Here is a 17,757-nt window from a genome sequence, read left to right on the forward strand (position 1 = left end):
ATGTGGCAGATGCAAAGCCTGCTGCTCCATTCTTAGTACCCGTAAATTTGCAAGTACAACCACAGGCGAAAACTTTTACACGAGATCCTTTATCAATTGTTTGACTAAGGGAGTAGTGTATCTTATCACTTGTGTCTGTGGTATCCAGTATGTTGGAAAGACTAGACGCGAATTTAGACGGAGGATTAGAGATCACATTTGTGACATAAATAGGAAGGAAGATACCTCTGTCTCTAGACATGTATGGGAGCATCATTCTGGTGATTCCACTGTCCTGAAATTCCAGGGGATGGAACACATTGTGCCACCAACCAGAGGAGGTGATTGGGATAAAAAAAATCCTCCAGAAGGAAGCCCAATGGATATTCAGAATGAAAACAGTTAGTCCATCTGGACTTAATGAATATCTGTCCTCTCTTTCCTTCCTTTAGTTCTCTTACTCGTCTATGCCAACAATAACATCGTTAGTCGCTCATCTACAACAATGTATTAAATACAGCTTGGTCTTTTGCGAGCGATGTATACTCCCAATAATAATAAAAAAAAAAAGGAAAAAATGCGAATAATTTTTACATTTTTTTTAAAAAAAGATTTTTTTATTTTTTTTTCCATTTACCCATCCCACGTGCACCCTTCATTTACTGTGTATATAAGAAATGGTTATCAGCTTCAAATTGTAGGTGACTACCGCCACATTTACATAGTCAGTCTGCTCTATGCTTGGCACATATTCACACCTACCTGTTTATTTATCAAACGTACGCATAAACCGCCTGTATTCCCCTAGTAACTACTGATGCTTTATGCATCTACCTGATTGGCGTCTATGTTACCATGGGCAGGCCCGATCGGTGGGCGTTACTTATACGCTGTGATACACCGATTGGCTATTTCCGTTCCATTCCGCCCATCTGCTAGGCGGGGCTAGCTGTAAAAATCTTGTGAGAGTCTCTGGCGCGAGTCAGACCAGGCATTAGTGTCTCATTGCGCTCCTGAGAATACACGAATTCAGCAGCATAATATGTGCTGTATGGTAGCTGCTCAAACTAATATACGCAATTTACAAATACCCCTGAGGACGTTCCCCTCTGGTTCAGAGGGTTTCAGAAACGCGTTGGGAGATTGCTCAAAATTGCTAACTTGTGGCAAACAGACCACATTTATTTTTGCCAAGTTCTCTGTTCATGTTTCAATTGGTGCACCCAGCATCGGTGCCTGTGGAACATTCATATTGGACTGAGCTACTTTGTATCGTTGCGGCAAACGGACGAGTGGTGTGCATCACTACTCCTGTCGGGTGTTGTATCGACACTAAGGTGTACCAATCATCATCTTATTTTTACACCTGATCAGGGAACTGTGTCTCTGTTTTGCCAAACGCCTATTCACAGTATAAATTGGCATGAGTGCCCTATTTTAAATACTAATTAATAAAGACATTTTAAACGTTTATTTAGGCAGGACTTCATATATTTCAATATTAAACGTATACTAATTATCCTGTTACCATTGGAATTTACTAAAAGGGTTTTTACCATAACCAACAGGATAGGTCATGAATATCTGATCGTGGGGGTCCGACCGATGGGAACCCCACAGAGAACAGGCTTACCTGTGCACCCCATAGGAATGGAGCGGTAGTGCGCATGCTCTGTCACCTCTCCATTCATTTTTATGGGGCTACCACACTATTCCTGGCAGCCCCATAGAAATAAATGGAGTGGTGGTAGAACATACGTACTACTACTCCATTCCTATGGGGTGCAGAGGGACGGCCAGGTAAGCCCATTCTCTGGATCGGTGGGGTTCCCAGCGGTCAGACGCCCACAGATTAGACATTTATCACTTATCCATTGATTATAGTAAAACCCCTGTAGGGTATGTTCACGCGGAAACCACGCCGCAAAACTCGTCAAAAATGGCCTGAATATGCCTCCCATTAATTTTCAGTGAGAAATCGGCGTGATGGGAGAGGAAAAGCTGCCTCAAACTTCCAAAAACTCAGTGTGAACCAGGCCTAAATGGGCCTGAGAACATAAAGACCTCCCATAGACATAAAATGTAAATACTCACCATAATAAACAGTCCACCATTTTGTTCCACCTCTGCTGTTTTAACAAGGAGCTCTATCGCCTTCTTTGTGCCAATAGTTTTTACAACTCGCTCTATGAGTTCTTTCTTGGGTTCACAGAGTCTACAAAGGAGGGTAGAAAATAGGTTATGAAAACGTTTTAAAATGGTCCTATTCAGATCACAAAAAAGATACATAAATAATATGTTAAAAGCTTTTGAAGGGAACATGTCAGCAGTTTTAATGGCCTCAAAACTGCTAACAGGGAGATATAGGGAAAGGGGGAGGGCATTTTAAAGGGAGTCTGCCACCAGAACGTCCGAGTTAAACTAGTAACAGGGTATTGCGGAGGACACTAAGCAGTGTCTAACGTTTATTTTCATTTTCTGCTTACTGCCTCCTTTGTAGAGAAATAAGTTTTATTAAGTTTATGCTAATGAGCATTTAGGTGAAATGAGGGAGTGATCATTGCACCTAAATGCGCTTACTTCGCTCCCCAGTTCAACACCCTCCCTCCCTTCTTACATTGATTGACAGGGGCCAGGCAGCGTAATTGGCGCGTTCATGCCTGGACCCGTACTGTCTGTAATGCACAGTCATTAAAAGATGTATGGGCAGTCATAAAGGGGTAACAACTACCGCAATTTTGACTTTATTTGCTTGTACACTTTACAGTTTCCCTGGCCCACATGCTTCATACAAGCAGCAGTGAGAGCCGGACTTCCAGCAGCAGTTTCAGTGTGGAATTACAGCTTCTAACTATCTGCTGCTTTCTTTTACTGCAGAGCCAAGGAGATCGCAGCTTGTACTGTGTGAGATTTCAGCATGCTGCGGGGGAGGATGGACACGGATAGGAGCTTGGCTGTACTCATAAAATGCTCATTTTAATATCAGGTGGGAAAAATATTCAATAAAAAAAATAAAAGGATTGTACAGCCATTTTTCCGTTCAATTGTTCTTATTAATTTTCAAATAAAAGAATAAATGCCAAAAATACTGTTCGAACAATAGAAAAATCACAGCATCTTGACAGTGTAACTGTACAGCCATTTTGACATGGATTTTAGAAGTACACCAGTCTCATCAGGTCCAGCAGATCTATTTACTAATGTATACAGTTGGTTTTGTGAAATCTGGTGACAAATCCTCTTTAACCTTTACAAGGTCTGACCATTAGTTAGCTGCCTAATAGTGGCTGCATAGTTTGCTTTTTTACATCAACAATTTCAGTTCAGCCATTATAATTTGGCAAAATAAATTGTGATCAAAAAGTTCTAAGGCTGGTTATACTATATGAAGGACGCCTGATACCCATCAATAATCCGCAACGTATGGGGACAGATTGACTGTCCACCAAGGCAGATAATGGGAAATATTGGATTTAAAATATATTATTATCCCCCCCCCCCCCCCAAGGAGATAAGCACAGGAGGCCATACACATTAAAGAGGCTCTGTCACCAGATTTTGCAACCCCTATCTGCTATTGCAGCAGATAGGCGCTGCAATGTAGATTACAGTAACGTTTTTATTTTTAAAAAACGAGCATTTTTGGCCAAGTTATGACCATTTTTGTAATTATGCAAATAAGGCTTGTAAAAGTCCAAGTGGGTGTGTTTAAAAGTAAAAGTCCAAGTGGGCGTGTATTATGTGCGTACATCGGGGCGTTTTTAATACTTTCACTAGCTGGGTGCTCTGAAGAGAAGTAACATCCTCTTCTCTTCAGAACGCCCAAGTCGATCTTACCTGCAAACGCTGATGCTGCTGCAGAATCAACTGTAGCCTCTGGTGCCGATGTGGCCGTCATGATGCAGGACCTGTGAGTGACGTCACAGATCTGCACTGTCACAAGCTGGGCGTTCTGAAGAGAAGAGGATGTTACTTCTCTTCAGAGCGCCCAGCTAGTGAAAGTATTAAAAACGCCCCGATGTACGCACATAATACACGCCCACTTGGACTTTTGCAAGCCTCATTTGCATAACTACAAAAATGGTCATAACTTGGCCAAAAATGCTCGTTTTTTAAAAATAAAAACGTTACTGTAATCTACATTGCAGCGCCGATCTGCTGCAATAGCAGATAGGGGTTGCAAAATCTGGTGACAGAGCCTCTTTAAATAACGGTCATCCAACCAATGTGCGAAATCTAGAATATATGTCTGCAATGGAAAAAAGTTTGCAGTGGGTTTTTTTTGGGGGGGGGGGGGGGTATTTATTTATTTTTTAAATCCCATTCACATGCAGGAATGTTCATAGAGTATTTAGGTTAGGATATACAAGATTTATTATAAAATCATGAGAACAGACCTGTACGCAATCTCATCAGCAACTTTGTCTTCTGGATCAGCCTCAGTTATTTCAGATCGACCTTTGTAGTCCATTTGTAACTTTTCCCCTAATCTCTCCTTTACAGGTCTCTTCCTCTTTAAGTGCCAATTTTCTTCCTTTGACACATGCTCCCTGTCTTCATGCACGTACACTTCCAATTCTTTGTCTAAACGCAACTTTGTCTCGTTTGATTTTTCCATGAGTTTTCTGGCTAGAACATAGTTGTAAGTCTCGGACTGCCTGCTCATATCTATTTGGCCATCCATGTCCATGATCCCAAGTTCAGTTGCTACAGCCTCTTGGGTTTGTTCTTGAAGCACTGCCCCCCAGATGTTATTCTTGGATTGCTTATTTTCACCAGCAGACATGAACGGAGTTGGTTTGGGAACGTTGCGGGTAGGGTTAGAAGTCTTCTGGCGTTTCCGTTTCCATGGAGAACCATCATCCTCAGAGTCACTTGCGCTATCATCACTGGAGTTCACGTTTTTGATATTCCTATAGGGGACACTGGTTGGTAGCGATGTGTTACTTCTGTAGCCTTTATCAATATTGCTAACATTACATTTCTGTGAAAATAGAATGAAATTTTTTTTTAAAAAGTTACCAAACTGCAAAAAAGAATTATGTCCCTCAAAGAATTAGGAAAAGACATACAAAAAAGCAAAATAGTATGTTATTTACTATAAATATTGACCACCTAAGGCTGCGTTCACACGTTGTGACTAGATCATGTTTATCACAATACTCTTTCTTTACATCTTCGCTGCAATACGGAGAAAATCACAACATAAAACATGCTATAGGTCATTGATTGACAAGAAGGGTCACCTTACAGTCTAACCAATTGCTTAACCTCTTGCCACTACGCAGCAATATTACGTCATGCTGAGCGCATCGTTCGTGCTCAGCAATAGTACGTTCTGGATTTAACCCAGCACCATTCTCCCCCACCGCGGGTATGAGCTGTGATAGCCTGCTTTCGGAGACAGCAGCTATCACAGCTCAATCCCCAGGGAGCAATCGCAGTGGTCCCGCCTTGGCGAACGCCGCTAATGGTTAGTCAGTGACCAATAACTGCTATCACTAACATCAGATCATGCTGCACGCGCCCTGAACTTCTCTGTTGGTGTTAGCGAGTAGATCTGAGCGGGTGTTAGGAGAGTTGGTGTGTATTAGAAGTGCTATATGTAATTCAAGTGTTGTGCGAAGGGCATTTTTTATTTACTTTGCTTCCACAGTCCTCCATCCACTTCCCACCCGTCCTCCTCCTCATGTTGCCCTTGTCACGCCCAAGATTTTGGTCAGTGATCTATCCCTGACCTCTCCCAGTCTTCAGGGCCACATTTTTGAGCCGTGTGTATGTATGTATGTATGTATGTATGTATGTATGTATGTATGTATGTATGTATGTATGTATGTATGTATGTGTGTATATATATATATATATATATATATATATATATATTAGGTTAGTATTAGGGTTAGTGTCAGGGAACCGTCAAAACGTGTAGTTAGGTGTAACATCCGAATTTAGTGTACAAGAACCCCATATTTTATGCCCAATCCCTCAGGTGGACCCTGTAAATGCAGCAGCGTTGGGCAAGTTCTGGAGACTTATCTTGAACATGGGGCTTTTGAAGAAGCCGTTCATTAGGGCTTACTGGAGCATATATGTCTTACACTATGCCCCGATGTACCACATGGCCATGTCCAGGATGCGTTATGAGGAAATACTTCACTTCTTACATTATACTGATAATGAGCAGTGCCCACCCCGAGATGACCGCAGTAGCGACCGTTTGTATAAACGGATACCCCTATTAGACCATGTCAGTGCCCGCTTTGCCCAACCATACACCTCTGAGAAGGGTATTTCTATTGACAAGTCCCTGGTACATTTCAAAGGGAGGCTTTAATTCTGCCAGTACCTGCCGAGTAAGAGGGCAAGGTATGGCGTGAATATGCATAGCTGTGCGAGAGTGCATTAGAATACACTTAAAAATGTAGAGTATATGAAGGGAAGGACTCTAGTATTCAGCCCCCAGAATGCCCCCCCTTATTTGGAGTTCATGCAAAAATTGTGTGGGATTTGGTTCACCCACTGCTGGACCAGGGCTACCACCTCTACCTGGATAATTTTTATACCAGCGCCCCACTCTTCAAGTGCCTCGCTTCAACAAGTACTGCGGCATGTGGCACCATTAGAAAAGAATCTGAGAGGCCTCCCTAAGACTCTGCTTGGGCAAACACTCAAAAGGAGTGAGAGCAGGGCACAATCCAGCAGCAACATATTGTGTGTCAAGTACAAGGACAAGAGAGATGCCCTTGTATAGACAACAAAACAGAAGACATACCAGTACCCATGTACCATTACAGAGACCCCCAAACCAGGGAGGTCACGATACCAGAATTTGGACTTCGATGCTGATACTTTGTGTAGTATTGCGATACTCGATACCAAAACAAAACAATAATAAAAAAAGTTCTTCCATTTTCTGATGTGAGGCGCGTGGTGTGATGAATTTTGAACCTTCAGGTGCCTCTCATTAATAGTAATTAAACCCATCATGTTTCTCAGTCATAATGGACAACATTGGGTTAATGTGTGAGGTACAGGATGGGGTTAATTGCTATTAATGTGAGGCACATGGAGGTTCAAAATTCATAATACCTCGTGCCTCACATTAATAAGTGCAAGAAAGCAGTTTTTATTTTATATTATACACTACCGTTCAAAAGTGTAGGGTCACTTAGAAATTTCCTTATTTTTGAAAGAAAAGCAGTTTTTCTCAATGAAGATAACATTAAATTAATCAGAAATACACTCTATACATTGTTAATGTGGTAAATGACTAATCTAGCTGCAAACGTCTGGTTTTTAATGCAATATATACATAGGTGTATAGAGGCCCATTTCCAGCAACCATCACTCCAGTGTTCTAATGGTACATTGTGTTTGCTCACTGTGTTAGAAGGCTAATGGATGATTAGAAAACAGTTGAAAACCCTTGTGCAATTATGTTAGCACCGCTGTAAACAGTTTTGCTGTTTAGAGGAGCTATAAAACGGACCTTCCTTTGAGCTAGTTGAGAATCTGGAGCATTACATTTGTGGGTTCGATTAAACTCTCAAAATGGCTAGAAAAAGAGAGCTTTCATGTGAAACTCGACAGCCTATTCTTGTTCTTAGAAATTAAGGCTATTCCATGCGAGAAATTGCCAAGAAACGGAAGATTTCCTACAACGGTGTGTACTACTCCCTTCAGAGGACAGCACACACAGGCTCTAACCAGAGTAGAAAGAGAAGTGGGAGGCCCCGCTGCACAACTGAGCAACAAGACAAGTACATTAGAGTCTCTAGTTTGAGAAATGGACCCTCACAGGTCCTCAACTGGTAGCTTCATTAAATAGCACCGGCAAAACACCAGTGTCAACGTCTACAGTGAAGAGGCGACTCCGGGATGCTGGCCTTCAGGGCAGAGTGGCAAAGGAAAAGCCATATCTGAGACTGGCTAATAAAAGGAAAATATTAATATGGGCCAAAGCACACAGACATTGGACAGAGGAAGATTGGAAAAAAGTGTTATGGACAGACGAATCGAAGTTTGAGGTGTTTGGATCACACAGAAGAACATTTGTGAGACGCAGAACAACTGAAAAGATGCTGGAAGAGTGCCTGACGCCATCTGTCAAGCATGGTGGAGGTAATGTGATGGTCTGGGGTTGCTTTGGTGCTGGTAAAGTGGGAGATTTGTACAAGGTAAAAGGGATTTTGAATACGGAAGGCTATCACTCCATTTTGCAACGCCATGCCATACCCTGTGGACAGCGCTTGATTGGAGCCAATTTCATCCTACAACAGGACAATGACCCAAAGCACACCTCCAAATTATGCAAGAACTATTTAGGGAAGAAGCAGGCAGCTGGTATTCTATCTGTAATGGAGTGGCCAGCGCAGTCACCGGATCTCAACCCCATAGAGCTGCTGTGAGAGCAGCTTGACCGTATGGTACGCAAGAAGTGCCCATCAAGCCAATCCAACTTGTGGGAGGGCCTTCTGGAAGCATGGGGCGAAATATCCCCCGATCACCCCAGCAAATTAACAGCTAGAATGCCAAAGGTCTGCAATGCTGTAAGTGCTGTAAATGGAACATTCTTTGACGAAAGCAAAGTTTGAAGGAGAAATTATTTCAAATAAAAAACATTATTTCTACCTTGTCAATGTCTTGACTATATTTTCTAGTCATTTTGCAACTCATTTGATAAATATAAGTGTGAGTTTTCATGGAACACACAAAACTGTCTGGGTGACCCCAAACTTTTGAACGGTAGTGTATATATATATATATATATATATTTTTTTTTCTTCTTTATTACGAGAGAAAAATGTAATTGTTAAATTAATATATTTTTCCGCCGATATGAGGGCTAATTTTTTGTGGGCTGAGCCGTCGTTTTTAATGGTAACAATTTAGGGTACACAGATTTTAGAAATATTTGATTCCATTTTTGTAGGAGATGAGGGGACCACAAAAACTGCGATTATATATCCTTTTTTTTTTTTTACTACGTTCAACGTGTGGGTTAAACAACGTATTGTGATAGTTCAGACTTATACAGATGTGGCGATACCAAACATGTTTTTTTCTTTTCTTATTGATTTAGGCCTCATGCAAATGGCCGTGCCCCGTAATCACGGCCCGCGATTACGGGCACGGCCAACGGCCGCAGGTATGGGAGCATGGCCCGTAAAAAACTAAAAGTAGGACATACTCCATAATTCCCGGCAAGGACACCTATCCGTAGCGGTAAGGAAAGGTGTCCGCAGCCAATAGAACCGGACGGGTACGTAATTGCGGACAGTATTAGAGTTTTTTTTATGGTCGTGTGCATGAGGCCTTATCGGGGGAAAAACTATAAAAAACAAAAAACCAACAACTTTATGTAACTTTTTTTTTTTAGTCCCCCTAGGGGACTTGAACCAGCGGTCATTTGCAGGACAGGATATAATGCAATACTAATGTATTGTAGAACATTGTGATTCGGACAGTCTCCTATTAAACTCTGCTGAGGCCCTTCATTAGGCCCCCAGACTACCTTGACAACCATTAACACCCAGTGATCACGTCATGGGGAGGTGGGTGTGTTGTCAGAGGAAGCAGCCACCTCTAATAGCTTAGATGCTGTGCTCGTTACGGTGAAGTGTTGGCTGTATCATACCTGCGTATTATGGAGCGGGCTCAGCTCATGAACCCGCTCCATAGTTCTCCTACCTGGTTATGACGTAAGTACACGCCATACGTTAGGAAAGGGATAAAAAGCCAGCAATGTATACGTTAAACATACCTGTGACAGACCATACAGCGGCATACATCACCCATAGGCTCCCACGTTTAACCCCTTTCCGTCATTTGTCGTATGGATACGTCATGGAAAGCTAGTGCTTCCCGCATTATGCCAAATCTATACGACAAATGCATGGCACCGACTCAGAAGCTGAGTCGGTGCCATCATTGCCGGATGTCAGCGGTGTATTACAGTTGACATCCGACTGTAATGGCGGGGACCGAAATTAGCTTCGATTCCCGCCATTAACCCCCTTAGGGTATGTTCACATGGCCTATTTTCGGCCGTTTTTCGGGCCATAAAAACTCGTGAAAAATCAGAAGCGAAAAATGCGAGTGGCACAAAAAAACTTCTGAAAATCAGGAGCTGTTTTCTCTTGAAAACAGCTCTATATTTTGAGACGTTTTTGCTCACTGCGTGTGAACATACCCTTAAATGCAGCGGTCAAAAGCGATCGCTGCATTTAAGTGGTTTGCAGCTCATCTGAAATTGCAGGAGTTCCAGTGGCTGCAACGGCAACCGGAGGCCTAATACTGACCTCCTGGTCTGCCTTGCACGGAAGCCTTCCAGGCCCTGCCTGGAGGCGGAGCCTGAAAGGCTTCCGTAGTCGACGGCAAGAAGGTGCCGGTGAGCGGAGCTGAGCTGGCGTCATTAGCAGTGGATGTCAGCTGTACGTTATCGCTGACATCCACCTGTAACGGCAGAAAATGGAGCTAGCTCCGATCCCTGCCATTAACCCCCTAGATGCAAAGATCTAAAGCGATCCCTGCATTTTATAGCTTGCTTGCAGATTGACAGCCCTGCGATGCAGTCAGTGCTGCCGACTACTGCTATGGCAACAGGAGGCCTAACAATGTCCTCCTGCTTTGCCATTACAAAGCCAATTAGGCCCTGCCGGGAGGCGAAGCCTAACCGTCTTGCTGTCAGTGAATGACTGACAGATCTAATACATTGCACTACATAGTTAGTGCAATATATTTTAGAAAAAAAAAACAAAAACCAGTTGGACCTTCAAGTCCCCTAGTGGGACATGAAAAAAAAATGTGAAAACATAAATGTTTCAAGTAATAAAATCAAAACACAATCGCCCTTTTTCCCTTATAAAGTCCTTTACTATTGAAAAAAAATAAAAAAACACACATTTTGTATCACCGCGACCTAAACTATAAAAATATTATGTTATTTATTCCGCGCTGCGAACAACGTAAAGAAAAACTGAATTTCTGGTATAGTTTTTACTTTTTTTTGGTCACTTTGCCCTACAAATATTGGAATAAAAAGTGATCAAAGAGTCACATGTATCCAAAAATTGTACCTATATAAACTAAAGATCGTCTCGCAAAAAACAAGCCCTCACACAGCTCCATCGATGAAAAAATGAAAACCTTATGGTTCTCACAACTTGGCGACGGAAAAAGTACATTCTTTTTACAAAACTTAATTTTATTGTGCAAAAAGTGGTAAAACATAAAAAAGTGCTATAAATTTGGTATCGCTGGAATTGTACTGACCCGCAGAATAAAGTTAACATGTAGCTTATAATGCATGGTGAACGCTGTATAAGAAAACACCTTGCCTTCCAAAACAATAGGATAAAAAGTGATCAAAAAGTCGCATGTACCCCAAAACGGTACCAATAAAAACGATAGCTCGTCCCGCAATAAAACAGCCTTCATACCACTACGTCTATGAAAAAACAAAATTAGTTAGGGCCCGAATAAGTCAGGAAATAAAAAACATGCAGTTGTGCCGGCCCGAAGGGAACAGTTCTTCTGTTTCAAGAGGCGAATTATCAAGGCACTAAAATTAGGGAACCAGGAAGGGGAGAGCCCAAACATATCTGCTAGAAGCGACGGTGCCCATATTATACCAGGACAACACTTCCCAGCAAAATTCCCCAAACTGCAAAGGCGCAGAGTGTGGACCAAAAGGGGGATAAGAAACGACACCATTTATCAGTGCGACATCGGCCTGTGAAGGATTCTTCACAGCGTCACTAGGGATACACGATGCATTGAAACTTCGATACTGTTACGATACCGTGCACCCCCAAACGGTTCAATACCATTATTTCATATATTTCGATACACGGCTGCACAGCTACGTATAGTAAAACATGAATGTATGATAGCGGGGCTGCGGGTATGTAATAGCCATTGCTCCGCTCCCGAGTCCTGACAAGTGCGCGCCGTCAGGATGATGTGATGCGGCCAGAGCTGCACTAATGATTGCCGGCACTGAAGGCAGAACATGGCGGGCGCACTACAAAACACCCCCATGTTCTGTTCTCAGTGCCTGAACTGCCGCTCGTTAGTGCAGTGCCGGCCGCATCACCTCAGGCTGACCGCGTGCGCAGTTATTGTCAGGAGCGGGGCAATGGCTTATTACATAGCCGCAGCCCCGCTCTAACACGGCGGTGATCAGAGAAACCTCTCATCTCCGCTATTATTCCCCTGAATGCTGCAATCAAAGCAGACTTCAACATACAAGAGGAAATTAGATGGGGGGGATGCCCCTTAAATCGCATCACAGGAATCCCTATGAAACGATTGAGGGAATACCATATACGGCCAGACAGCCCAGGGTCCATTGAAGGACCCCAGGGCTGTCTTACCATATTGTCTGTTAGGGCATACTTAGGTATGTCCTAATAACTGCCTGTGTACTATCCATACACAGGCTAATGTACTGGCATATAGTAATATGCCAGTACATTAAAGTTTAAAATAAAGTAAAAACAAAGTAATGTTAAATAAAAAAAAATACACACACCTTTTTTTACAACAAACATTAAAATAAGTCTCAATACATAAAATATACACATATTGGGTATTGTCGCAGCCGTAATAACCTGCACAACAATTTTTTGCGTCATTATGTGTACGCTGTAAAAAAACAAACTGCTTTCTTTCACTTTATTGTGAGGCACGAGGTGTAATGAATTTAACCTCCATGTGCCTCACATTAATAGTAATTAACCCCATCATGTACCTCACACATTAACCCATTATGACTGAGAAACATGATGGGGTTAATTACTACTAATGTGAGGCACATTCAAAATTCATCACACCTCATCAGAAAATTGAAGATTTTTTTTTTTATTACAGTTGGCAAAGTATCGTTTTGGTATCGAAAGCGCAATACTACACGAAGTATCGGTATCGAAGTCCAAATTCTGGTATCGTGACATCCCTAAGCGTAACACACATCTATGGATTATTTTACTGTTTTTTAATAACCCAATTATTATACCACCTAACTATGCCCAGCTTACATATGCCCCCACATTATAAACGGAAACACCAGCAATACTCAAAAAGAACTACTACCAAGCAAGTCCACGCTCCAAAAGCCAAATGGTGCTCCCTCCCCTCTGAACCCTACAGCGTGCCCAAACAGCTGTTTACTTCCACATATATGGCATCACCATACCCGGGAGAACTCTTAACAATTTTTGGGATGCGTCTCTCCAGTGGCACAAGCAGGGCACGACATATCCTATTTTTGTGGCAAACATCTAGGGAAAAATTGAAATTTTTACTTTGCAACATCCGCAGTGCAATCATTTATGGAAAAGACCTGTGGGGTGAAAATGCTTACTACACCTCTTAATAAATGCCTTGAGGGGCGCAATTTCCAAAATGGGATCAATTCTCAGGGGTTTCCAAAATGTGGTCACTTCTGGGGGTTTCCACTGCTTTGGTCCCACAGGGGCTTTGCAAATGTGACATCGCGCCCAGAAACCAATCCAGCAAAATCTGCACTTCAAAAGCCAAATGGCACTCCTTCCCTTCTGATCCCTGCCGTGTGGCCACACAGAAGTTTATGACCACATATGGGGTATTCTGGTACTTTGGAAAAATGGATTTACAAATATTGGGGTTCTTTCCTTTATTTGTTGATAAAATGAAACATTTTGAGCTAAAGCTACGTCTTATTGAAGAAAAGGGATTGTTTTTATTTTCACTGCTTAATTCTAATAAATTTTATGAAACACCTGTGGGGTCAAAATGCTCATTACACCCCTAGATGAATTCCTCAAGGGGTGTAATTTCATAAATGGAGTAACTTTTTGGGTGTTTTCATTGTTTTGTTCCCTCAGGGGCTTTGCAAATGCGATCTCCAAAAGCCAAATAGCGCCCTTTCCCTTCTGGGCCCTGCCGTGCGTCCAAACAGCGGTTTATGACCACATTTGGGGTATTGTTTTACTAGGGAGGAATTGCTTTACAAATGTTGCGGTGCTTTTTCACTTTTAGTCCATGTAGAAATGGAAAAAAAAGTTAGCTAAATCTACATTTTCTTTGAAAAAATGTAGATTTTAATTTTTACCACCTAATTCCAATAATTTCTGCAATAAACCTGTGGGGTCAAAACGCTCACTATACCCCTAGATAATTTCCTTTATGGGTGTAGCTTCCCAAATGGGGTCACTTTTGGGGTATTTCCACTGTTTTGGCACCGCAAGAGCCCTTCAAACCTGACATGGTGCCTAAAATATATTCTCATAAAAAGAAGGCCACAAAATCCACTAGGTGCTCCTTTGCTTCCGAGGCCGCTGCTTCAATCCATTACCACACTAGGGCCACATGTGGGATATTTCCTAAATCTGCAGAACCTGGGCAATAAATATTGAGTTGCATTTCTCTGGTAAAACTTTCTGTGTTACAACAAAAATGGATCAAAAATGAATTTCTGCAAAAAAATAAATGAAATTTGTAAATTTCACCGCTTCTTTCCTGTGAAATGTCTAAAAGGGTTAAGAAACTTTCTAAATGCTGTTTTGAATACTTTGAGGGGTGAAGTTTTTAAAATGGTGACTTATTGGGGGTTCCTAATATATAAGGCCCTCAAAGCCACTTCAGAACTGAACTGGCCCCTGTAAAAATAGCCTTTTCAAATTTTCTTGAAAATGTGAGAAATTGCTGCTAAAGTTCTAAGTCTCGTAACGTCCTAGAAAAATAAAAGGATGTTCAAAAAATTATGCCAATCTAAAGTAGACATGTGGGGATGTTAATTAGCAGGAATTTTGTGTGGTATAACTGCCTATCTTACAAGTAGATACATTTAAATTTAGAAAAATACTAATTTTTGCAATTTTTCACTAAATGTTGGTGTATTTCACAATTAAAGAGGCTCTGTCACCACATTATAAGTGGCCTGTCTTGTACACAATTTGATCGCCGCTGTAATGTAGATTACAGCAGTGCTTTTTATTTAGAAAAACGATCAATTTTGACCAAGTTCTGACCTATTTTAGCTTTATGCTAATGACTTTCTTAATGCCCAACTGGGCGATTTTTTAGCTTTTGACCAAGTGGGAGTTGTGGAGAGAAGTGTATGACCCTGACCAAATCAGCGTCATGTACTTCTCTCCATTCATTTACTCAGCACATAGTGATCTCGCGAGATCATGCTTGCTGTCATTAAGTCCCACACAAACATTACCGAAGTGTCGGGATTGTGAATAGACATCGCGTCCTGGCTGGTAGTGATGTCTATTCACTCTCCAGACACTTCAGTAACGTTAAAGAGGCTCTGTCACCACATTATAAGTGCCCTATCTCCTACATAAGGAGATCGGCGCTATAATGTAGGTGACAGTAATGCTTTTTATTTTAAAAAACGATCTATTTTCACAACGTTAGGAGCGATTTTGGTTTATGCTAATGAGCTTTCTTAATGCCCAAGTGGGCGTATTTTTACTTTCGACCAAGTGGGCGTTGTACAGAGGAGTGCATGACGCTGACCAATCGGCATCATGCACTCCTCTCCATTCATTTACACTGCACTAGTGATATAGTTATATCACTATGTGCAGCTACATACACAAACCCTAACATTACTACAGTGTCCTGATAATGAATACACATGACCATCCAGCCTGGATGTCATGTGTACTCAGAATCCTGACACTTCTGACTCTTTTTTTGTGAGAATCCGGCAAGTGAAACCAAATCTCGCGAGATTACGGAGCTAAACGAGATTTCGTTTCACTTGCCGGAATCTCACAAAAAAGATTCAGAAGTGTCAGGATTCTGAGTACACATGACGTCCAGGCTGGATGGTCATGTGTATTCATTATCAGGACACTGTAGTAATGTTAGGGTTTGTGTATGTAGCTGCACATAGTGATATAACTATATCACTAGTGCAGTGTAAATGAATGGAAAGGAGTGCATGATGCCGATTGGTCAGCGTCATGCACTCCTCTGTACAACGCCCACTTGGTCGAAAGTAAAAATACGCCCACTTGGGCATTAAGAAAGCTCATTAGCATAAACCAAAAATCGCTCCTAACGTTGTGAAAATAGATCGTTTTTTTAAATAAAAAGCATTACTGTCACCTACATTATAGCACCCATCTCCTTATATAGGAGACAGGGCACTTATAAAGCGGTGACAGAGCCTCTTTAACGTTACTGAAGTGTCTGGAGAGTGAATAGACATCACTACCTGCCAGGACGCGATGTCTATTCACAATCCCGACACTTCGGTAATGTTTGTGTGTGACTTAATGACAGCAAGCGTGATCTCGCGAGATCACTATGTGCTGAGTAAATGAATGGAGAGAAGTGTATGACGCTGATTGGTCAGCGTCATACACTTCTCTTTACAACGCCCACTTGGTCAAAAGCTAAAAAACGCCCAGATGGGCATTAAGAAAGTCATTAGCTTAAATCTCAAATAGGTCATAACTTGGTCAAAATTGATCGTTTTTCTAAATAAAAAAAAACCACTGCTGTAATCTACATTACAGCGCCGATCACATTATGTACAAGATAGGCCACTTATAATGTGGTGACAGAGCCTCTTTAAATACTGAATGTATCGAGCAAATTTTGCCAGTAACATAAAGTCCAATGTGTCACAAGAAAACAATCTCAGAATCGCTTGGATAGGTAAGAGCATTACGAAGTTATTACCACATAAAGTGACACGTCAGATTTGAAAAACGAGGCTCTGTCAGGAGTGTCAAAAGAGGGAAGGGGTTAAAAAAAAACAAAAAAAAAAAAAAACACAACTTAGCACAAGGATCAGGTTTTGTTGTTTTTGCAGGACAGAATAGCATAATCTACTATGCTTTCATTTCCTTAACCCCTTAATGACCGGGCCATTTTGCACGTTAATGACCAAGGATTATTTTTTGTTTTTTCACGGTAGCATTCCAAGAGTCGTAACTCTTTTTTTATTCCGTCGACATCGCCGTATAAGGGCTTGTTTTTTGCGGGAAGAGTTGTATTTTGTAATTGTACCATTTTTAGATGCTTATAACATATTGATTAACTTTTATTAACTTTATTTTAGGAGAGAATTGAAAATAAGCAGCTATTCCAGCATTGATTTTCACGTTATAAGTTTACGGCGTTTACTATGCAGCGTAAATAACATGTTAACTTTATTCTGTGGGTCGGCACGATTACAGGGATACCAAATATGTAAAGGTTTTATATGTTTTTCCTACGTTTGCACAATAAAAACCCTTTTAGAAAAAAATGACTTGTTTTTGCATCGCCGCATTCCAAGAGCCGTAACTTTTTTATTTTTCCGTCGATGTGGCCGTACGTGGGCTTGATTTTTGCGGGCCAATGTGTAGTTTTCATTAGTACTATTTTGGGGTACATAGGACTTATAGATTAACTTTTATTTTATTTTTTATGGGGGGAATGGGAGAAAAGAGAGAATTTTGACGTTGTTTTTTGCGTTTTCTTTGGACGCCGTTCATCCGGCGGTTTAATTAATATGTTCATTTTATTGGTCAAGTTGTTACGAACGCAGGGATACCATATATGTGTATGTGTTATTTGTTTTGACCGTTTTACTAAATAAAACCACTTTTTGGGCCAAAAAAGTAGTTTTATTTGACTTTGACTGTAATTATTTTTATTTTTTTTTCACAAACTTTATTTAACTGTTTTACATTTTTTTTTTTAGTCCCACCAGGACACTTCACTATGCGATGTGCCGATCGCATATATAATGCTTTGGTATACTTAGTATACCAAAGCATTATT

General features: G+C 41.3%; 1 protein-coding gene across 2 annotated transcripts in view; it reads right to left on the bottom strand.

The window, feature by feature from the left end:
* Window positions 1-17,757, bottom strand: part of PHAX (phosphorylated adaptor for RNA export) — a 186,048-nt gene that overhangs the window by 164,498 nt on the left and 3,793 nt on the right. For both annotated transcript variants that reach the window (XM_075836051.1, XM_075836041.1), the window contains exons 2-3: window positions 4,377-4,963; window positions 2,074-2,194 (exon numbers count right to left, since the gene is read on the bottom strand). In XM_075836051.1, the coding sequence (XP_075692166.1) occupies window positions 2,074-2,194; window positions 4,377-4,963 (708 nt within the window). The remainder of the gene's footprint in view (window positions 1-2,073; window positions 2,195-4,376; window positions 4,964-17,757) is intronic.

This window comes from Rhinoderma darwinii, chromosome 1 (assembly GCF_050947455.1).
Source record: "Rhinoderma darwinii isolate aRhiDar2 chromosome 1, aRhiDar2.hap1, whole genome shotgun sequence".
Taxonomy (NCBI): Eukaryota; Metazoa; Chordata; class Amphibia; order Anura; family Rhinodermatidae; genus Rhinoderma; species Rhinoderma darwinii.